This window comes from Amia ocellicauda, chromosome 17 (genome assembly GCF_036373705.1).
Source record: "Amia ocellicauda isolate fAmiCal2 chromosome 17, fAmiCal2.hap1, whole genome shotgun sequence".
Taxonomy (NCBI): Eukaryota; Metazoa; Chordata; class Actinopteri; order Amiiformes; family Amiidae; genus Amia; species Amia ocellicauda.
Genome location: NC_089866.1, coordinates 769,843 through 787,636, shown reverse-complemented (window position 1 = coordinate 787,636; position 17,794 = coordinate 769,843). Strand labels below are relative to the sequence as shown.

Sequence of the window (17,794 nt, the reverse complement as noted above, 5' to 3'; positions counted from 1 at the left end):
CGTGTAAAGACCATAGTGAAAACACTAACAATACGATCACGGCATGTCCAGATAGTCAAGCGTGGTACAGCCCGGTCCAACACAGGGCCTGTCCTCGGCTCGGCTCGGCTCAGCTCGGCAAGCGAGTCCCCGGCCCGGAAGCGTCTGGGTTTGTGACCCGGAAGTGAAGCAAAATCGTGTCAAGGTGATAGTTACCCGTCGGAGCTGAACAGATCAAATAATTACACAGCTGGGCTTGACAGGATTTATGCTAATGTTTTGAATTCGTTTTTGTATTGTAAGCTAAATAAATGAAGCACGAAACATGGTGTGAAACCGTGTCAACGCTGGTTACAGTACCTTGTCTCAGGAGCGGTGTTATCACCCAACATGGCGGTCCAGGGCTTGTATACGGCTGTATAAAGAACTGCTCTGAATAAACGCTATCAGGGGTGAGACCATTTCCATAATTACAATCATAGTGAATAAAATGCACAAGAGAAGACGAGGTAATCAGACAGACGCACATTGAATAATACAAGCACACTCGTGTTTCTCTTCATTTCTTTATTGTCCAAGTACCTTTTAAAAGATAACTGCACAGATCAGCACACTGACGTATGACCAGGGTACTAAATATGCAAATGTGCTGCTGGCTGAAGACATGTATATGAAAATGTACATATTTACATAGAAAAAGGCAAATCCAGATTCAGTGAATGCAATGTCACTTTTTGTTTTTAAAGGAAAGAAATAAAATCTCACAAAATCAGCAAAATAAAAGAACAATACTAATCCCTGGATGAAAGCAAATCCTCTGACATTTGGGAATCACATGGCAGACATAAGATTGCGATACAAAGGCACTCTGTGATATATATTTACATGATACCTAAAGTAGGACAGATCACTGTTGGGCTTTCACAGCTTGTGTGTGTAGTTGCGTTTTGAACATCTGCGATCCAGGGCAGCTGAGGAACAGTCGAGTGGAAACGGGAAAGTGCTGGAGAGCAATACTGTGACAGCAACACAACAGAACAGAAAACCGTTTAAACCGCAGTCTTGTGGGAGTCTCCATTGAAAGCCAGCTGTGTTTTTGTTCTTTTTAACATGCTTTTGGTACAGATGTCTGTTCCATACTGCAGTTAAGTGGAGATTAGATTAAAAGAAAAAAATAATTAAGCAAGGTTTCTTTTTACTTTTTTTTTTTTTCTTTTTTAAGGACTTGTAAAAATTATTCACTAGCATGTTAAATTTGTACACAACTGCAGATTAGAAAAATCCATCTCAATAAATACAAAAATAGCATTTGGAGATTAAAACCTACTTATAGGGTGTGTGTTTGTGTATATATAGAATACACACGCACACATATACATACACACACACACTCACACATACATACACACACATAGATGCACCTGGCAATTTAGCATTCCGTGTAGATGTTCTTGTAACTCGTGCCTTTTTTCCAGCCTAATCAAACCAACATAAAATCGCCAACATTTAAAACATTCAACCTCAGAATCAGATCATCGCGCTCTGAGCGACCGCTTTGAACGGAACCGTGACGGGAAGCAAACGGATGGACGAGGAAAAGCCGGAACTGTGTCGTACGCTTGAGGATGTGATACAGCAGGGTCTGTAGCCCCGGTCCTGGAGAGCCACAGTCCAGTCCAGTGGGGCCACAGGGCAGGGCAACAGGGCCACAGGGGATCTTATAATGAATGCTGTCACTTTGTGCCTCCGGTCTTTCAGGGTAATCAGTGGACCGTGGGAAGCTGTCTCTAAGGCCTGCCGGACGGGCTGTGTGTGGCCAGGGCCGCACGCCTCAGCACCAAAGGAAGGAACATAAATAAAAAATTAAGTACTGATTGCGATTAGTTTTACCCTTTTAATGTATGTGATGCTCTTTGGCGTTTTATGATCCAGCAAAGAGTAGATCAGTTGGACTAAAACACATTTAAAATAAACTCACTGACCAGGCACCCAGATTCTGCTTTAAAAAGCTTTAGGAGCTAAGACTCAAGATGTTCGGTTCTTTAATACGTTAAGGTATGCGTAAACAGGACAGATGTTCCGCGAGGACGGGGCCGCGTGGCGATGCGGAGCTCCTGTGGGACGGGACCGTCCTCCTCGCCAGCACCCGGCACGTCCCGGAGTCCCTCCATCACAAACACTGGCATTAAAATACTTGTTTTTAATCTTAAATGGCTACAGCAAGCACTTGAAATAATGTACAAATGGTTACTAGTAATTAAAAACTGTTGCTCTTAAATATTGCTTATTTTCATTTAATATAAATACCGTAATCTTATTTTTCTCTTCCAATATACAGAAGGACAGGCAGGGTTTGTACAGCAGCGGGCAAATGACGCTTCGCTGGGTTGGCGGGGGGCGTCGTGCTCACACCGGGCCGAGACGGGCGGCGCTCAGAATACCTAAACCTGGCGCCGCCCAGAGAGGACCAGCCCTGCAAGAGCGGCTCCGGCACCGACAGCAGCCAGAGCTCCAGCAGGAGGCCGGACACGAACACGTCTCTGAAATGCTCCTCTCTCCACCCCTCGCGACCTCGCCCAGCATCACACACCATCTGGAGTTTCCACAAGCAAACAAAAACAAACCAAACACTCAGAGGATATTGCATTTCACTAGACAGGCTCCGGGGGTTTAGAGATTTGGTAGAAGTCTCGGGGTGAGCGACGGGCCGGACGGGCAGGGGGAGACGCAAACCTCTCGAACCCGCACCCACCCGGTGACCGGGCGTGGCCGTGACTTGTGTCCGACGCGCACTGTTCCGTGGTTAGCAGGCGGCCCTGGTATACTCAGTACCGGTACATATCAAAATTACAAGAAAGCATCGTTACGTTAGAAAGGCTACTCTCCTTCTAGGACATCTTATCAAAAATATGCAGCTCTAGTAAACGGGTTCATAGTACATGTTCTAGTACGACTTTACAATGCTACGTGACAGAGATAGAAAGTTGCCGAAGAGCCCGAGCTGCGTGGGTCTGCGCAGTCCTGCAGTCGGAGCACCATTGTGTCTACCTGGCACCGAGACGCCCCCCCCGCGGGGCGGGAGGCTCTGTAAGTCAGTGTTCGATCTCCACCGCGACCTCTGACCTCTCATTCCCTGTAGACGGACGTCCATTCTACCGTGACGCCCCCGGCTCCATGCCCCCCCACTCTCTCTCTCTCTCGGCCGAACTGCTCGCTTCTCTCCGATTGGCTGTTTGTTTCGTGTCGCCACGGTTGCCGTTTTGCGCCGCCGCCCCTCCTCCTGCCGGCGGTTCGGTTCAGTCGATCTTCTCCACTTTGCCGATGATCTTCTCCTCGAAGATGGGCAGGATGGCGTCGTCCTCGCGCACCTCCTCAAACACCACGCCGCAGTCGAACTCGTCACTCACCTTCTTGAAGTAATACCTGCAGTACAGCGGGGCAGAGCAGAGGACCGCGGCCGTCAGACAGACACACTAATGTGTGCGTGTGTGTGTGTGTCAGTGTGCCAGTGTGTGCGTGTGTGCGTGTGCGCAGCAGTGATCTGGAGACGATCAACGATGCTTTACCTGTAGCTCCCTTTCTTGGTCAGCAGCTCCTTGAACTGCCCCAGCGTGACGATCCTGCCCTTGACGGAGGTCCGGTATGGGATGGGCTCTCCACAGAAGTAGTAGGCCACCACGATGTTCTCACAGGGCTGCTTCTTCTGCGTTTTGTGTCTGAAATCGGGGGGAAACAAATGAGTTTTGGAAAAAGAAGCTTAAATGATTAACTAGAAAGGGGAGAGATTTTATAAATACGCAACGAATGGACGGTTAGGTCGGGCAGCGGTGGCTAACCCTGGTCATGGAGAGGCTCAGGGTCTACAGGTTTTAGTTCTATCCAGATAGTTAACTGCTTAATTGAACCATTTGTGGGTCTTAATTAGGCAAAATGTTCCTGTGTTCAAGGTATCCACTGATTGAGAATTGAGAGACCTGGAACACCCGATGGATTGCGGCTCTCCAGGACCAGGGTTGGCCACCCCTGGGTTCGAGCGCTGCTTTGACCAGCGCCATGACGGTCTCTGCGCCCAATGGAGGGACGGAGGGAAGCTTCTCGTCTGGCTGGTTATAGTGACGCTGCTTTCCTCTGGAAGACGCTCAACACACAACGGATCTCAGACCTCAGCGGCCGTGACCAAAAGGGCAAGACGTGTCACAGGCCGTCCCGTCAACCTTCACGTGAACCGTCACAGCCAGCACTGCGGCAAAGAGCTGGTAATGACCAACAATCACACACTGCGAGACTCTCCCAGCTCACTGATGCCGCGTCTACATCTCTGCGCTCGTTTACCTTTCTGGTGCGATTTCCTTCTAATTTTCCCTCCAAAAAAAGGACAAATTAAAAAAATCAGACCTAAAACAGATAGACAATCTAAATCACACACACAGAACTAGAGGGTTTGATCGCAGAGCAACAATCCTGTGTCTCTGTCACTAATGTCATCTGTGAAGCTACAGAGTAGTTATCATAACTCCACTGGGACTAACTGAACCCTTCCAATAAATGGAGTTAGGGCTGGACGATATATATCGTTTAACGATAGAAAAACGTCTATCGTTTCATATTATGCTATATCGTTTATATCGTGGTGTCGCAAATCGCACTATTTACAGCAGTATTTTTCGTCATTAGGACGGTTTGCGTTCTTCCCGGTTCTTCCACACGTGTCGGATGCGGCAAGAAATGAGCATCAGAAACACAGACAGACATGAGGAGAGTGAACTGACACACAATAACCAACACAACCAAGAGACATTTTAATGCACAAGCGCACACGGTCCGCCCCGCTCTCGTCGCCGGGCTGAACTCGGTCTGCAAGCAGCACCCATGACAATACACGATCGCACCCCCCACCCCCGCTAATTTAGACGGATATAATTTGTATAAAATTAAAGAATAATAGTTTGTTTGCATTTTAATAAATTGGAAAGCAATGCAAACAGATGCAGAAAGTTTCATGAGATGGTGAAGTGGTATAACAGCTTTTATTATTATTATTAATAATAATATTATTATTAAATCTATTTAGTATTAACACGTGCTGTACCAGTAAGCAGAATCGAAACGTGACAGTCAGAGGAGAAATGTCTCTTGTCTAGCAGATGTTAAATGCACCACTATAAACCCGGCTGTGGTAAATATAACTGAATCTGTACCATTTTACAGCACATGTGTTGCGTGATTACTATTACTTGTGTTATTGTTATGTGACAGTAAATCATGTGTATATGTATGTATGTGAATATATATATATCCCATAACATAACACATGTAATAGTAATCACACACCACTTGCGCTGTTATATGTTGCATTCTGCATATATTTACCATGACAGCCTGCATGTAGTTTTGCATATTTAATGATTAAATAAAGACTTGTTGTTTAAATGTCTTTGGTCTTATTTTGTAGCTTGATTGGATAAAAAACAAGGCATATCGAGGTATATATTGTGTATCGCCCAAACGTCCAAAAATAGAGATATTATTTTTAAGTCATATCGCCCAGGCCTAATTGGTGTGATGATGTATTAGACCTGGTGTTCAGCTCTTTAAAAACAGCGCAGGGTTATGAATGAGTATTAAACTGGTTTCACACCCGCCTTGAACGGATGTCTGAACTCAAGCCCTGCGCCACACTGACAGCACTCGTTATAGGAGCGGTTAACGAGCCCGAGCTCATCAGACAGCTGCCCCTGTCTGATACTAATTAAACGGCTGGAATCACAACTGTAAGAGCTCTGAGTACAAACAGTGGGTAAGCAAACTCACTCTAGTGGGTGGGGGGTGGAGGTGGATTAGCTCTATGATTGAAGGGGCTACCGCAGCAGGGGGGGACTAGCAGCTGCACATACTCGGGCTCCGAAAGCTCTGTGTCGGAGACGGCCGGCACCAGGCCCAGTGAGGGGACGGAGGCGGGCCTGACGGCGCCCGCGCTGGATCACCTCTTGCACATACCTGAGGAACAACCTGGACATTAGACACGGCCCAGCGCCGTGCAGCAAAGGATCATGGGATAGAGACTGGTCACATGCTCTAAGAATTCCAAGACTAAGGAAAAGACCAAAACAATTGATTCTGCTCATCAAGGACCAGGCAGACTCCTCACAACTGGGCCGACGCACAGCACCGAGACCAGCACAACGACTCGGAGGCCCGGTGGGCCTGTAACCCCCCCGTCTCTCACCTCTGCTTCGTCTGCAGCGTCCCCGACTTCTTCTTCTCCTCCTCCAGCCGGCGCCGCGCCTCCTCCAGCTGCGTGAGGGGGTTGGGCGCGGGGTTGGGGGGCATGGTGGGGTCCTGGATGAAGGGGTGCGAGGGCTGCACCGTGTTGCGCAACTGCGCGCTGATCCACGGGTGCACGGCCCCCGGGCGCTCGATGGAGCTGGGCCTCGTTGGCTCGTGGCCGGGTGCCTTCTTCACGGCCGCGCTGCTGCTGGGATAGAGAGACAGGTCAGTCACATGATCACAGACAGTGACCTCTGAGTCGTCACTCTTGGGCTCCTTCGAGACTCTGATATCTACATGGCCACTTTTCCTCGGCCTTCCAGAAACAAACCGACCGAACATCAATCAGTGTGAATGGAAGCCATCGCTGCTGCACTCAGGACTCACCCATAGGGCACCTTCTTGTGCCGAACAGCCTCCTTCTCACCCTCCATCATCCACTGGATGATCTTCTGGTTCCTCTCCAGTTCCTCTGGGGGCACCTGTGCGTCCAGTGTCCTGCCCTCATCCCCTTTGCCCGGCTTGGAGCCGCGCTTTGACAGCGTGCTGCCTTTACTCCTGCAGGACAGAGAGACAGACGCACTTCAGTATACAAGGCGACATTTACACACACACACTGACTCTGACACACCAGCCCCCAGCCCCAGAGCAGACACTCAAAATGGCCCTGGTTAGAAAAGTCCCCTCAGTCTGGACAATCAGTCACACCCTCTTGAGCCTCATGAGATACCTGTGATGCCCTTGTAATATTTAACTTCCACAACAGACAGGCTCATCTCCTCACATTCCCCGCCCCCCCGGCCCGCACCGCCCCGGCGCCCCACGCACCCGTGTCCGAGCATCTCCACGGGCCCGGGCGCCGTCGTGCCCATGCTGTCGGCGTAGCTGCGCCCCTTGGCTGCGTAGTGGTGCGGCTCTGCGCTCCAGGGGAAGGTGTTCTGCACCCTCTGCGACGCCTCAGCCTCCAGCTGCTCCTTTGGCTTCAGCATGTTGTGGTGGTGGATGTGGTAGACGTGCTTGTGGTGGAACATGTTGGCCCCCTCCGGCTTCTGCCCCGGCTTGGCCGGATGCTTGCCGTGCACCGGGGCTGGCGGTGCCATCAGCCCAGGCACCTTCCCCGCCAGGCCGCCGTCCGGAGAGCGGGACTTGGGCGAGTGGCGCCCGGGCCCGGGGGACTGGCAGCCTGGCGTCTTCATGACGCGCTGCACATGCTCGTCCAGGATGGACTCGGGGTTCTCCTCGTGGGCGTCGCGCAGCTGCAGCCCGTTGTAGGTCATGTCTGAGCAGCGCGGGCCGAAGTGCGGGGGGTGTGGTGCCGGGGGCAACTTGTGGCTGGCCAAGGAGGGGGCTGCCGACACGTCTGCATCATCCCCTTCCTCTTCCTGCAAATGAAGGAGAGAGAAGGGGGGAGATATTTACAGAGAGTAAGAGACTGCAGGGATGCAGTCTTCATCACGGCTCGTGCACCGGCTCGGCCAATCAGAACCACGCGGCCGAGAGTGGGGATGAGAGATTTTACCATTTCTCCCCACTCGTCTACACACACCAGGACAGATCTCTGCCAGCAGGTGGCATCCCTCCGCAGGTCAGCAGCAGGGATCGCCGTGAACACCTTTTTATTGTTTTTATTGTATTGGTCCACGTACATGAATTCTGTAAGTTTTATTAACTGTAATAAATCAGTTTCCTACAGCTGGTTGCCTTCGTGTTGCAGTTTGTGTTTATTGATTAGAGCTCAGATGCGAACTCAATCTCCCCAGAAGTTCCAGAGAAAGAGCAGAACAATATATATAAATATACGATGTATATTCTGGTCTCTTAACTGCGGGGCCTTTATGACTTATTTGTTCTGGCATCTACTCCCTCCTTTAACTGTTCTTCACTTAATTTCCCCAAATCCCCGTGCACATTTCCTCTCTGATGCCTGAGGAACGACGCTTCTTTGCGCCCTGATGGATAAAACATCAGACGAGCTTCACCTGTTAGCCGATGTGAGAAATGACCTGGCGTTGAAAACTTTGGCAACGCGGCCGATAATTTATGTGCGTGGCTCTTTGATGCCGGCGTCAGGTACGGCACTCGGGGGGATTGATGAGGCTCTGGCTGGAGGTTCTTCTGTGCGCAGCTGTGCGGCCCATTATCGTGCCTCTCAATTGTGTAGTTAACGCTGACAGGATCCAGAAAGCCAAAAACGGGCCTCACTCTCCAGACAAGCTCCGTCCACAGGAAATCTGGGAGTCAGCGAGTATGCATGTGTGCGCATGTGCACATAGATTTTAATCTCAAAGGAAAACTACGTTTGCGGTGTTTGCTGGGGTCGCTCATTTATTTATTTTTAACACTGAAACCTAAGCGAGACGGCGGCGCTGCAGGGGGCCGCGTCACTGTCCGTCCCTTTCACATCCCTTTAATGTATCTTAAAATCGGATCAGGGCCGTCCAGTGTGGGCAGAGAAAGGCACCCGGCCTGAACACCACGCTCGACCTCGAATCACCGATATCTATCTGTAAGACGATTGATCCCATTGATTCCTGGGCCCTTCAGTTTAACAGCATACAGGGGAAAGGATTAATTACCTCATGAATCAGGGGAGCAAATTACCCCAGAGCTACAGAAGCATCTGCTTACCGTCCCTCACCTTCTGCAGCAGTTTGCTCTGCATATTGACCTGATGGCTAGAGCTTCACATGATTCGAACGAGAAACACAGAAATAGTGCATCCAGGCCTGGATTTATTTATTTGAGATGGGCTTTAGAGGACAGTCCCACAGGGAGAACTGTTATTGGGTTACCGGCAGGCTGCAGTGATGTGGCGTCTCTTCTAACGCAGTTAGTTAGCATTTGCACTTCCAGAAAATACGATCTGCGGTTTTTATCAGGTTCAATCTGTCCAGCCGTGACCGATACTCGTCCCAAGTGCTTCCTAACTCATCTAACACACTGCGACTGTCCCACGAAGACACCCAAGTTCACCACGGCAGACCTGAACCCCACCCACCGGTTGAGCGATACATACCAGTCTGACGCGCTTCAGCCGCTCCTCCAGCTTCTCCTGCGCCTCCCTCTCGCGCAGCACGCCCTCCAGGCGGCTGATCAGCTCCGCCGCAAACTTCTCCGGGTCCACATGGATATCCTTTGGCATCCGGTAAGTGCGCTGCCGAGACACGGGCCGCAGTGATTAGAGCCACTGTCCACGTCCCTTGCCAGCCCCCGTAATTAGAGCCACCGTCCACGTCCCTCCCCAGCCCCCGTAATTAGAGCCAGCGCCAGCGTCCCTCACCAGCCTGGTCCCCCTTGCGGTCACTGCTTGGGCCCCATGGCAGCCCCCTATGCCCCACTCCTAGAGGGTGCCTTCTGATGCCCTCTGTGCCACAGCACTGACCAGTCCCTGCCCCCCCACTGCGCCTCTCCTGTGGGTGCGGGAGATGCTTCGCACCTTGACCCGCTCTCTCCTCCCCTCTGCCTGGGGGGTCACTTATCCCTCCTCACCGGCCTCAGATGGCAGCACCACATTAAAGCTGGTCGGTCTCCGGGCCACAGAGCCACACTGTCACCTGCGGTTCATTATAAAAGCTGCAGAGCTGCGAAACTCTATCCTTCCTCTGGCTGAGAGCGGATGCTGTTTCTTTCTTTTTCATTAAGTAAGAAAATATTACTTTCCTAAAATTAGCACAAAAGGAGCGTTGCAATATTCTTTTTTTATGTTTTTTTAAACATAATTAAAAGATACCTTTAAATAAGGAAAATATATATATATTTTGGAAACCAAAACTAAGGGCGCTCACTGTACAGGCAGCGCTGCCAAAACACACAAGTGCCGCCTCACGGCCAGCGACACGGCGTCAGACCCGGCTCCGCTCGTTCAACACGTCTGTTTGCTCGTCCCGCCCGCCTCCCTGCGCTGCTGTGATTCACTCAACCGTGTGTCGGCCCCGTGCGCCGCAGGTTTCCGCTGCGAAGTCCAGGTGTAGACGTGCTGTTTTGCTCGATCACCACCACGGCGGGTTTGACATGGATTTTGACAGCAGTTTTCATAATGGCTATTCGAATGCATGGGATAAATTAATTCTCACAGCATTGCTTTAATTTCTAAACCAACTGCATGCTGTCAGGGCAGCTCTGAACAACGATAAAGCAAGACGACCGGCCCTCGTCCTCAGAGCGGAGGGTTCAGGGGCCTCGGCACGGGGAGGTCAATCAACTCCACTCGCTGTCAGAGATGCCATTGATTAAAACAACGATCACAAGGCACACCGGACTCAGAGAAATCACGCTGTACCAAGTGCGATCAGCTCCACAGACACAGTTTGATACGAGGAAGAACAAAGGACTGCTGTCATCCATGAGCTCCCTGTTTTTTGATCGCACCCCCCCCCCCACCAAACTGCAAGCCCCAATTAAATGGTGACGTTCGGTAAGCGAGAGAAACAGAGCCGTGGCAGTCAGAGCCGGCGCTCAGATCTCCAGCTGAAGGAGACGTCGGGCTGCAGGGAAGGGAAATCACGGCGGCACGGTTTTGACGCTTCCCTCCACGCCGCGTCTCTTCACGCCGGGCGATCAAAGAGGGGGAATTGCTGTTCCACATTTTAAGGATGCAAAACAGCCGACTCTCGAGGCTGGGCTGAAGACGAGCCTCTGCCTGTGCGCTGGAGCCGCTCGAGGACAGAGAGACGAGGCCACAGGCCAAACAGCAGCGCTGCAGTGGAGGCAGGGATTCACTCTCTCTCTCTGTCTGCCCCTCGCTTTCGCCGGTTTCATGTGGCCACGAGGCGGTTAGCAGGAGAGTCGAAAGCAAATCCACTTTAATTGACACTCTGCTGCCCGGCATGTCTACAACTGCCTTTATAAGTCTCCCCCCCCTTACACCAACACACAGCTGACCAAGGAGACAGACACTTACAGGGATATGAGGTAGTGCTACTCGCCCGTTCGCTTTGGCACTTTCCTGCATCTCTCGGCGGTGCTGCTTCCGAAACCTGTACGGCGGGATCCCATCGCTGGAGACGAACACAGACAGAGAAACACAGCGGTGAGTTAAGAGTTGAATAAAACTGAATAAAACTCTATGCAAGTTCAAAAAAAGGATAAATAAACCGTCAATGTGAAAATAAACTGTACAGAGCGGAACAGAACGGAAACGACTAAACGTTCTGCAGGTCTGAGGAAGTAGACGGTGTGTGCCGGTCCGATCGGGCCCGAGGCCTCAGAAATACCATAACTATCCAGACCGGGGAAGAACATGGAGGCTGGCCTCCAAAAGAACCCCCAGATAGCATCAGGCAAGATTCGTCATCACTCCAACGCTGGAGAGCCGGGCCTCTCCCCACACGCCGGCCCGGCCTCTCCCTCGGCACGATGCCGAGTTCCATCTCTCTGAAGCCCCTGTTCTCCTGCCAGTGGGCGCGGGCGCACAGAGAGGGTGCCGCGAGTCGGTTAATTCTGCGCAGCGCCAGTCCCGACGGATACGGCTTCCCTTTGTTGGAGCCTCCATGGCAAACAGCTGATAACGGCCTCTAATCCGCCCGGCCTGAAACACATGTTTTTGTCCTGCTGTGCAGCCTTTGATGTTTCTTTAACTCGAGTCCCCAGTGCCATCTCTGAAGTTCGCACTCTCTCTCCACCGGCTGCCAACTCATCCAGCCATTCAAAGGGAACTCACTTCCTGCTTCACAAGGAAAAAAAAAATAGGAACGCGCACAAATCTGCGGGGCGAAATGACAGCACGATTCACAGCCTGGATTGGAGATACTGGCAGAGAGAGAGACTTTCTAAAGTGCATTGTGTTCCTATTCAAAGCATGCGTAACCTTCCCTGGTTTTCCTCTGTGCGTTTCTTTAAAGGGAGCCATTAAAGGGGTCTGGAACAAGTTCTTTCAAGCTCTCAGAGAAAACTTCAAAGTTTAGAAATAAAGGAAAAGAGAAAAAAAAAAAAAAATCAATAGGCTGCTGTATAGATCAATAATCACCCTGGGAAGACAGAGCATCATATATTCAGTTTTCTTCTCGGCACGTAAAAGCCTGGAAGGACCTCCATCCCGTTACAGCCCTGCTCTCAACACGCTGAGGTACCATCTCCCGGCCCGGCGCGGGGGGTAGAATTGTCCGGCATTCGTGGTCAGCATCAGAGCAGAAGACACACACTCTCTTTCTGTCTCACCCTGCTCCGTGACTGCGTCCTCTATCTTACAGTGAGACAAACGCACCCCTAAAACACAGCAGAGAATGATGACCAGTGTGTGCAACAGCACAGACCGGGTCAGAGGCCGAGATCAGCGGGACTACAGTCTCCCCTGTCTGCAGCACATCCATTATTCACAATTCGCAGGGCTGAGAGTCAACGGAATCATTTGCTCTGATATCCAGCCAATTTTAAAATAAATAAAACCTTCTCTCGCTGCACCCAGGGCTGCTCTGATGTGTCGGGTTACCCACCAAATGCTTTCATTCTGGGAATCATGTGAACCAGGAGAATTATGCAAATGAGTATGACTGCAGCTAAAACACACTTGTTCCTCATTGTATGAACAGTAAATGTGTGCCCAGCTTCAGCAAACCGCACTGGAGCAAAACGTAAACAAACACCAATTCACGCCAGTATTAGTCGGTTAATAAGCCTTGTCCATCTGGAGTGCCTCGTTTTATCTGTACGTTATCGGACAATCAGACGGTGACGGCGACTCTTCGCAGGGGGATCAGATCAGCACCTGCCCTGGGTTAAACGCTTTCCCGTCGGCTCTTAGGAAGGCATTGCCACCTCTCACAGAACCGCCAGTCTAAGGGACGACGTACACGCCTTCCTTTGGGAGTCGATGGGTCGATTGTGCAAGAGATCGATTCTTCTAAATTACATCCAACAATCACATTTAACCCCCTATAATTAGCATAAGTAACGACATTAACCAGGTCTGAATGACAGAGGGAGGTGGACACGTCTCGCTCCGCTGCTCCGAGGAGGATCTATACACTTTCCTCCACAATGAACAGCAAAACATCATTATCAGGCACTCGCTCAAACCGGAGACACCGAGTCATACGTGTTAGTGCTGTCTGACTGAAGCCGGGGGTGGGGGGGGTACGTACACGCTGCTGTCTGTCAGGGAGATGGTGTCCGCGTCGCTCGACATGCTCTGCTGCTCGCTGTCGTTGGCGCTGGTGGCAGGCGCCAGGGCGTACCCGATGTTCACATAGTATGGGTTGATGGGCTCCCTCCACGTGCCGTGCCTGAGAAGAGAGAAACAGAGAGATCGGATCAGAGGCAGAGCAGCAATCGGGGGGTGGGGGGGCAAACTGAAATCACCTTAACGTTCTTCACGAGTTCAGCCCAGGTTGTGAAATCAGGCTCGAGTACCAACACAAAACGCAAATAAGGTTTATTCCTGGTCATTATTTCTCACAGTTCATCTCAGAGAGACGGATCGGGTCACAGGGAGCTTCCTGTCATGCAGGAATTAAACCCTCTTCTCAGATGACAAGCCTGACACACATGTACAGATCAATCTCCCAGGAACAGTTGGCGAGCGCACGGCTCTCTGTACACTAGCGTGCTCTGGGCTCGTGGGCTACAGGCTGCGGCGGCCGTTCACTCATTCACAGCGTCTGTAGGTCGCACACATAGCCGGGCCAATGATTCTGGGCAGGTCAATCAAAATAAATAAGTCCCAGTGAAGAGTGTCTAGTGCAGGGATCCCCAACACGTCGCTTGCAAGTGACCAGTAGCTCGCCCGACCCCCCAGATCACGGCGGAGGAAATACAGCCTCACCCCCCCCCTGTATCACGACTGAGAGAATACCGTCAGCACCCCCCTATAGCTTACAGGACATCTCGGAGCTATCAAAGTAGCTCAAGTTAAAAAAAGGTCTGGTAACTGGAACTAAAAAAACAGACACAGACACTGGTCTAGTGTGCGTTTGTGTGTGTGTATCCCAAAGCAACCTGTGCAGGGCGTTATTCCCCTGTACACTACAAAGTACCCTGACTCCCACCTCCACACGACACTCGCAAAGGTTGACAAAAGCAATGAGCCTGGCTTCACACACGCGTGTGCGTGTTCATGCTGCCATGATCCTGTGACGACTCGTACACGTTGCGTCACCGCGGCTGCTGGGCACAACAGATGTGGTGCGGTGTCTCCAGCTTTTTCAACAATGTTTCAAATGAAAGCTTACAAACAAACCACAGGGAAGAATAAAACCCTAACAAAACGGCAAAATAAAAAATTGAGGAGATGCGCTGTGCTGCGTACATCCTGACAAAAGCTACCTTTCCTCTCAAAGTCTTGTGTGGAGGACGGGGGGACGGAGCGGACAGCTCTCTGCGTCAATCTAACTGATCCCTGTGTCAACAGCTTGGCCCACTGCATGCTCAATTATACACCCTGTGGGGTCTCGCTTATGGTCGTCCTTCTGCAGACATGGAGGGGGTCAGAATCTCATGTCTAAGTCAACTTTGCTCACACTGCGTCGGCCGGGCGCCCGCTAACTGTATTGCTATCAGCAGTACAGAAATCTCTCATTGCCCAGCTGACCAGCGGTTTCCAGTACGAGGAAGGACGATGGGAGTAAAAAAAGAAAAAACCTGAGATGATAAAACAAGCACAGGGGCGCCATTGCCTTTCCACTGTTGCATTGTGGGTGATGGATCTCAGTGTTGAGATCAATACACAAGGCAAACACAATGCTGGGGTATATTGTCAAAAGTGTAGAATTGAGAACAAGGGCAGTGATGTTCAGACTGTACAATGCACTAGTTAGAGCTCATCTGGATACTGTGGACAGTTCTGGGCTCCACACTTCAAGAAAGATATCGCTGCTCTAGAGGCAGTTCAGAGGAGAGCAACCAGACTTATTCCAGGTCTGAAGGGAATGTCCTACTGAGAGACTGAGGACCTGAACCTTTTCACCATGGAACAGAGGAGACTACGTGGGGACTTGATCCAAGTCTTCAAAATCATGAAAGGCATCGACCACATCAAACCAGAGGAGCTTTTCCAGATCAGCAGGGACACACGCACCCGGGGACACAAATGGAAATTGGGCTTCAAGGCATTCAAGACAGAAAACAGGAGACACTTCTTCACACAGAGAGGCGTCACAATCTGAACAAACTCCCCAGCGATGTGGCTGAAGAGACAATTTGGGATCATTCAAAAACAGACTGGATAGGATCCTTGATCACTTAGTTATTAATGGACACCAAACGAGCACGATGGGGCGAATGGGCTCCTCTCGATTGGACACTATGTTCCTAAGACTGTGGAAACGGTACGTAAAATAAAAATATACATGAAGAAAAGTGCTTTTCCTCCAAGTTTAGTGAATTCCACTGACTGTTCGTTCATGCTTTAACTATATTTTGTTTATTTAAATGGTTTTGATTTCCTTCTTGGCCGAAATCGCCGGGATATTAAAATGTGCATTTAATGGGACATTTGTCTCTCTCTCACCCCCTGCCCTGCCCCCCAGGGGGAGCCAGAGTCGTGAAGGACAATCACACAGTCGTGATGGGGCAGGGGGCTGCCTTCCCCGGCCAGGTACCTCACAACCGACATGATTAGGCAGCAAGACCTTTCCATACTTGCCAAATCAGCGCCTGGAAGATGCGAGGCGTTGGCAGACGGTCGAGTTATTATATAAAGATTTTAAAATAGCTCTCTGCTCCTTTACTTGTGAAGTTCGGCAAGGGATGCGTGTTTGCTGTGCGCATTTTCAAAGCAGCTACACCAGCCCACAGACTTCTCTCCCTTCATCTTCAAAGCGATGCAGTTCACAGTATTTTCATTTAATTTATATATATATTTCTTTATTTATATATTTATTTTCTCCCAGATGATTCTGTAACTAAATCGCCCCAGGACGAATTCACACATGATAACTCCTCTGTTTTGTTTCCAGAGACTCAAGAACGGTTTTAATCACTAAAGTGTTTCTTCTTCTTCTGTTTTTATTATTTATACAACGCTGCGTTTGCCAACAGGGAGAGAAAACATTCATCCACCCCCACCCTGCCAAACTCCCCCAACAGACAGACCGTTTGCTTAAAACAACAAAAACAAAAAGGTTAGTGAAACGCTGTCCTCTAATCTTTGGCCAGTTTACACTTTTTATTTCTCGCTCTCTAATAACTCTTACAAAAGACAAGATGCGTCCCTGTGTGGTGTTTAAAATGTGTCTGGATGACCATAGACCTGTGCGCACGTTTCCAGAGACCTTTCCCCACAGACAGGAAAGTGTCCCGGTCCGAGAGCAGCTCCAGCGCCAGAGTTTGGCTCTGCAATACGGACCGTATCTCTCCCCTGGCACGGCCACCGAAACGCAGATCAAAGCCGTGGCGAGATACGCTGAAGTAGAGCAATAGCGCAGACCACCCACAACGCAGTGACACCAGAGAGGAGGCAACAGGGTGTGTGGGGGCTGTTTCGCCATCCGAAAACAAAACAAAAAGCACTACATGGGTTCAGCAAGAGGAACGAGAGGAACAGACTGCAGGTGAAAACTGCATTCAGACCGAACAACAGACCGAGCCCCCCCAACCGAGACAGCACTTCCTACATTCTCAAATTTTGACAAGTTTTTGGAAGGATGTTGTTTTTATTGATTTATTGTTTTCATAGTCACACAGATGCACAAAGTTTGCAAAAGTAACAAAACTATGAGAAATCAAACCGTGGAAAACTGACCACCAGATCGCCGCCTTTCAGAGGACAACAGCCAGTCGCTCTCCCCAGCAGGCGGCAATGCACCGAAGAATAATCCAAACAAAATCAGACAAATTAATTTTAAAAGCCCCCAACTACCCTCACGTGTCGGATGGCACGCCAGCGGAACTGGTCAACATGTGTACGGCAGGCCTCGCTTCAGACGGTCGTCAATCCACACCTATGTTTCAGTCGCACTTGATGATAATAATCTGTTAATAATCTAAGTCCTGTTGGTTCTTTCCAAAGCCCCTCGCAGGCTGTCCTTCCCTTTTAAGTCAGTTCAAGCGTAATTCCCATATCAAGCTTTATTTTCAGCAAAGCAGATTAAAAACAGTCGCACATTAACACACTGCAGTCATCAGGAAACGGACGCGGTAAAGCTCAGTTTTTGCCGTTTGCTCTTCCCTCAGAAGCCGTCACTCAACAGACAAATGTTCTCCAGCATTTATGGCACCGTTTGCTTCCAACTTCCTAATCTACGCTGAGAGCAGAGCAGTGTGTGAAGCTTTAACACGCGCATCACGTCTGAAGAACTGAGTGCATCACTAATGTAGCAGCCTAAAGGATTATATATTTTACATGATCACTTTGTTTTCATGCATCTATCCAGTGAACATAAATTGTACAACACAGCTGTTAAAATTCACATCTGAAAGCTCTTTAAAAATAAAATAAAACCGAGTGAACGTAAAGCAGCCGCAATTCTCTCTATGACAACGGCAGATTGCATGTATTCAGTGTAAATGTGACCAATGCACACGGCACCAGGTCTCTTCAAAGTCACGCCTGCAGAACAGAGAGGCAACGGTGACGAGGTGACACCTTCGAGACTCCAGGTCCAAACGGCCCAGC

At 50.1% G+C, this 17,794-nt stretch overlaps 1 protein-coding gene across 3 annotated transcripts in view; it reads right to left on the bottom strand.

Annotated features, from left to right (window-relative positions):
* Positions 1 to 531: 531 nt before the first annotated feature.
* axin1 (axin 1) overlaps positions 532 to 17,794 on the bottom strand; it is a 41,020-nt gene continuing 23,757 nt past the window's right edge. For 2 of the 3 annotated variants that reach the window (XM_066689769.1, XM_066689768.1), the window contains exons 3-10: positions 13,326 to 13,466; positions 11,147 to 11,243; positions 9,263 to 9,400; positions 7,075 to 7,628; positions 6,634 to 6,804; positions 6,206 to 6,454; positions 3,546 to 3,695; positions 532 to 3,402 (exon numbers count right to left, since the gene is read on the bottom strand). In XM_066689769.1, the coding sequence (XP_066545866.1) occupies positions 3,276 to 3,402; positions 3,546 to 3,695; positions 6,206 to 6,454; positions 6,634 to 6,804; positions 7,075 to 7,628; positions 9,263 to 9,400; positions 11,147 to 11,243; positions 13,326 to 13,466 (1,627 nt within the window). In that variant the 3' untranslated portion in view covers positions 532 to 3,275. The remainder of the gene's footprint in view (positions 3,403 to 3,545; positions 3,696 to 6,205; positions 6,455 to 6,633; positions 6,805 to 7,074; positions 7,629 to 9,262; positions 9,401 to 11,146; positions 11,244 to 13,325; positions 13,467 to 17,794) is intronic. The other variant, XM_066689770.1, reaches the window with a different exon arrangement.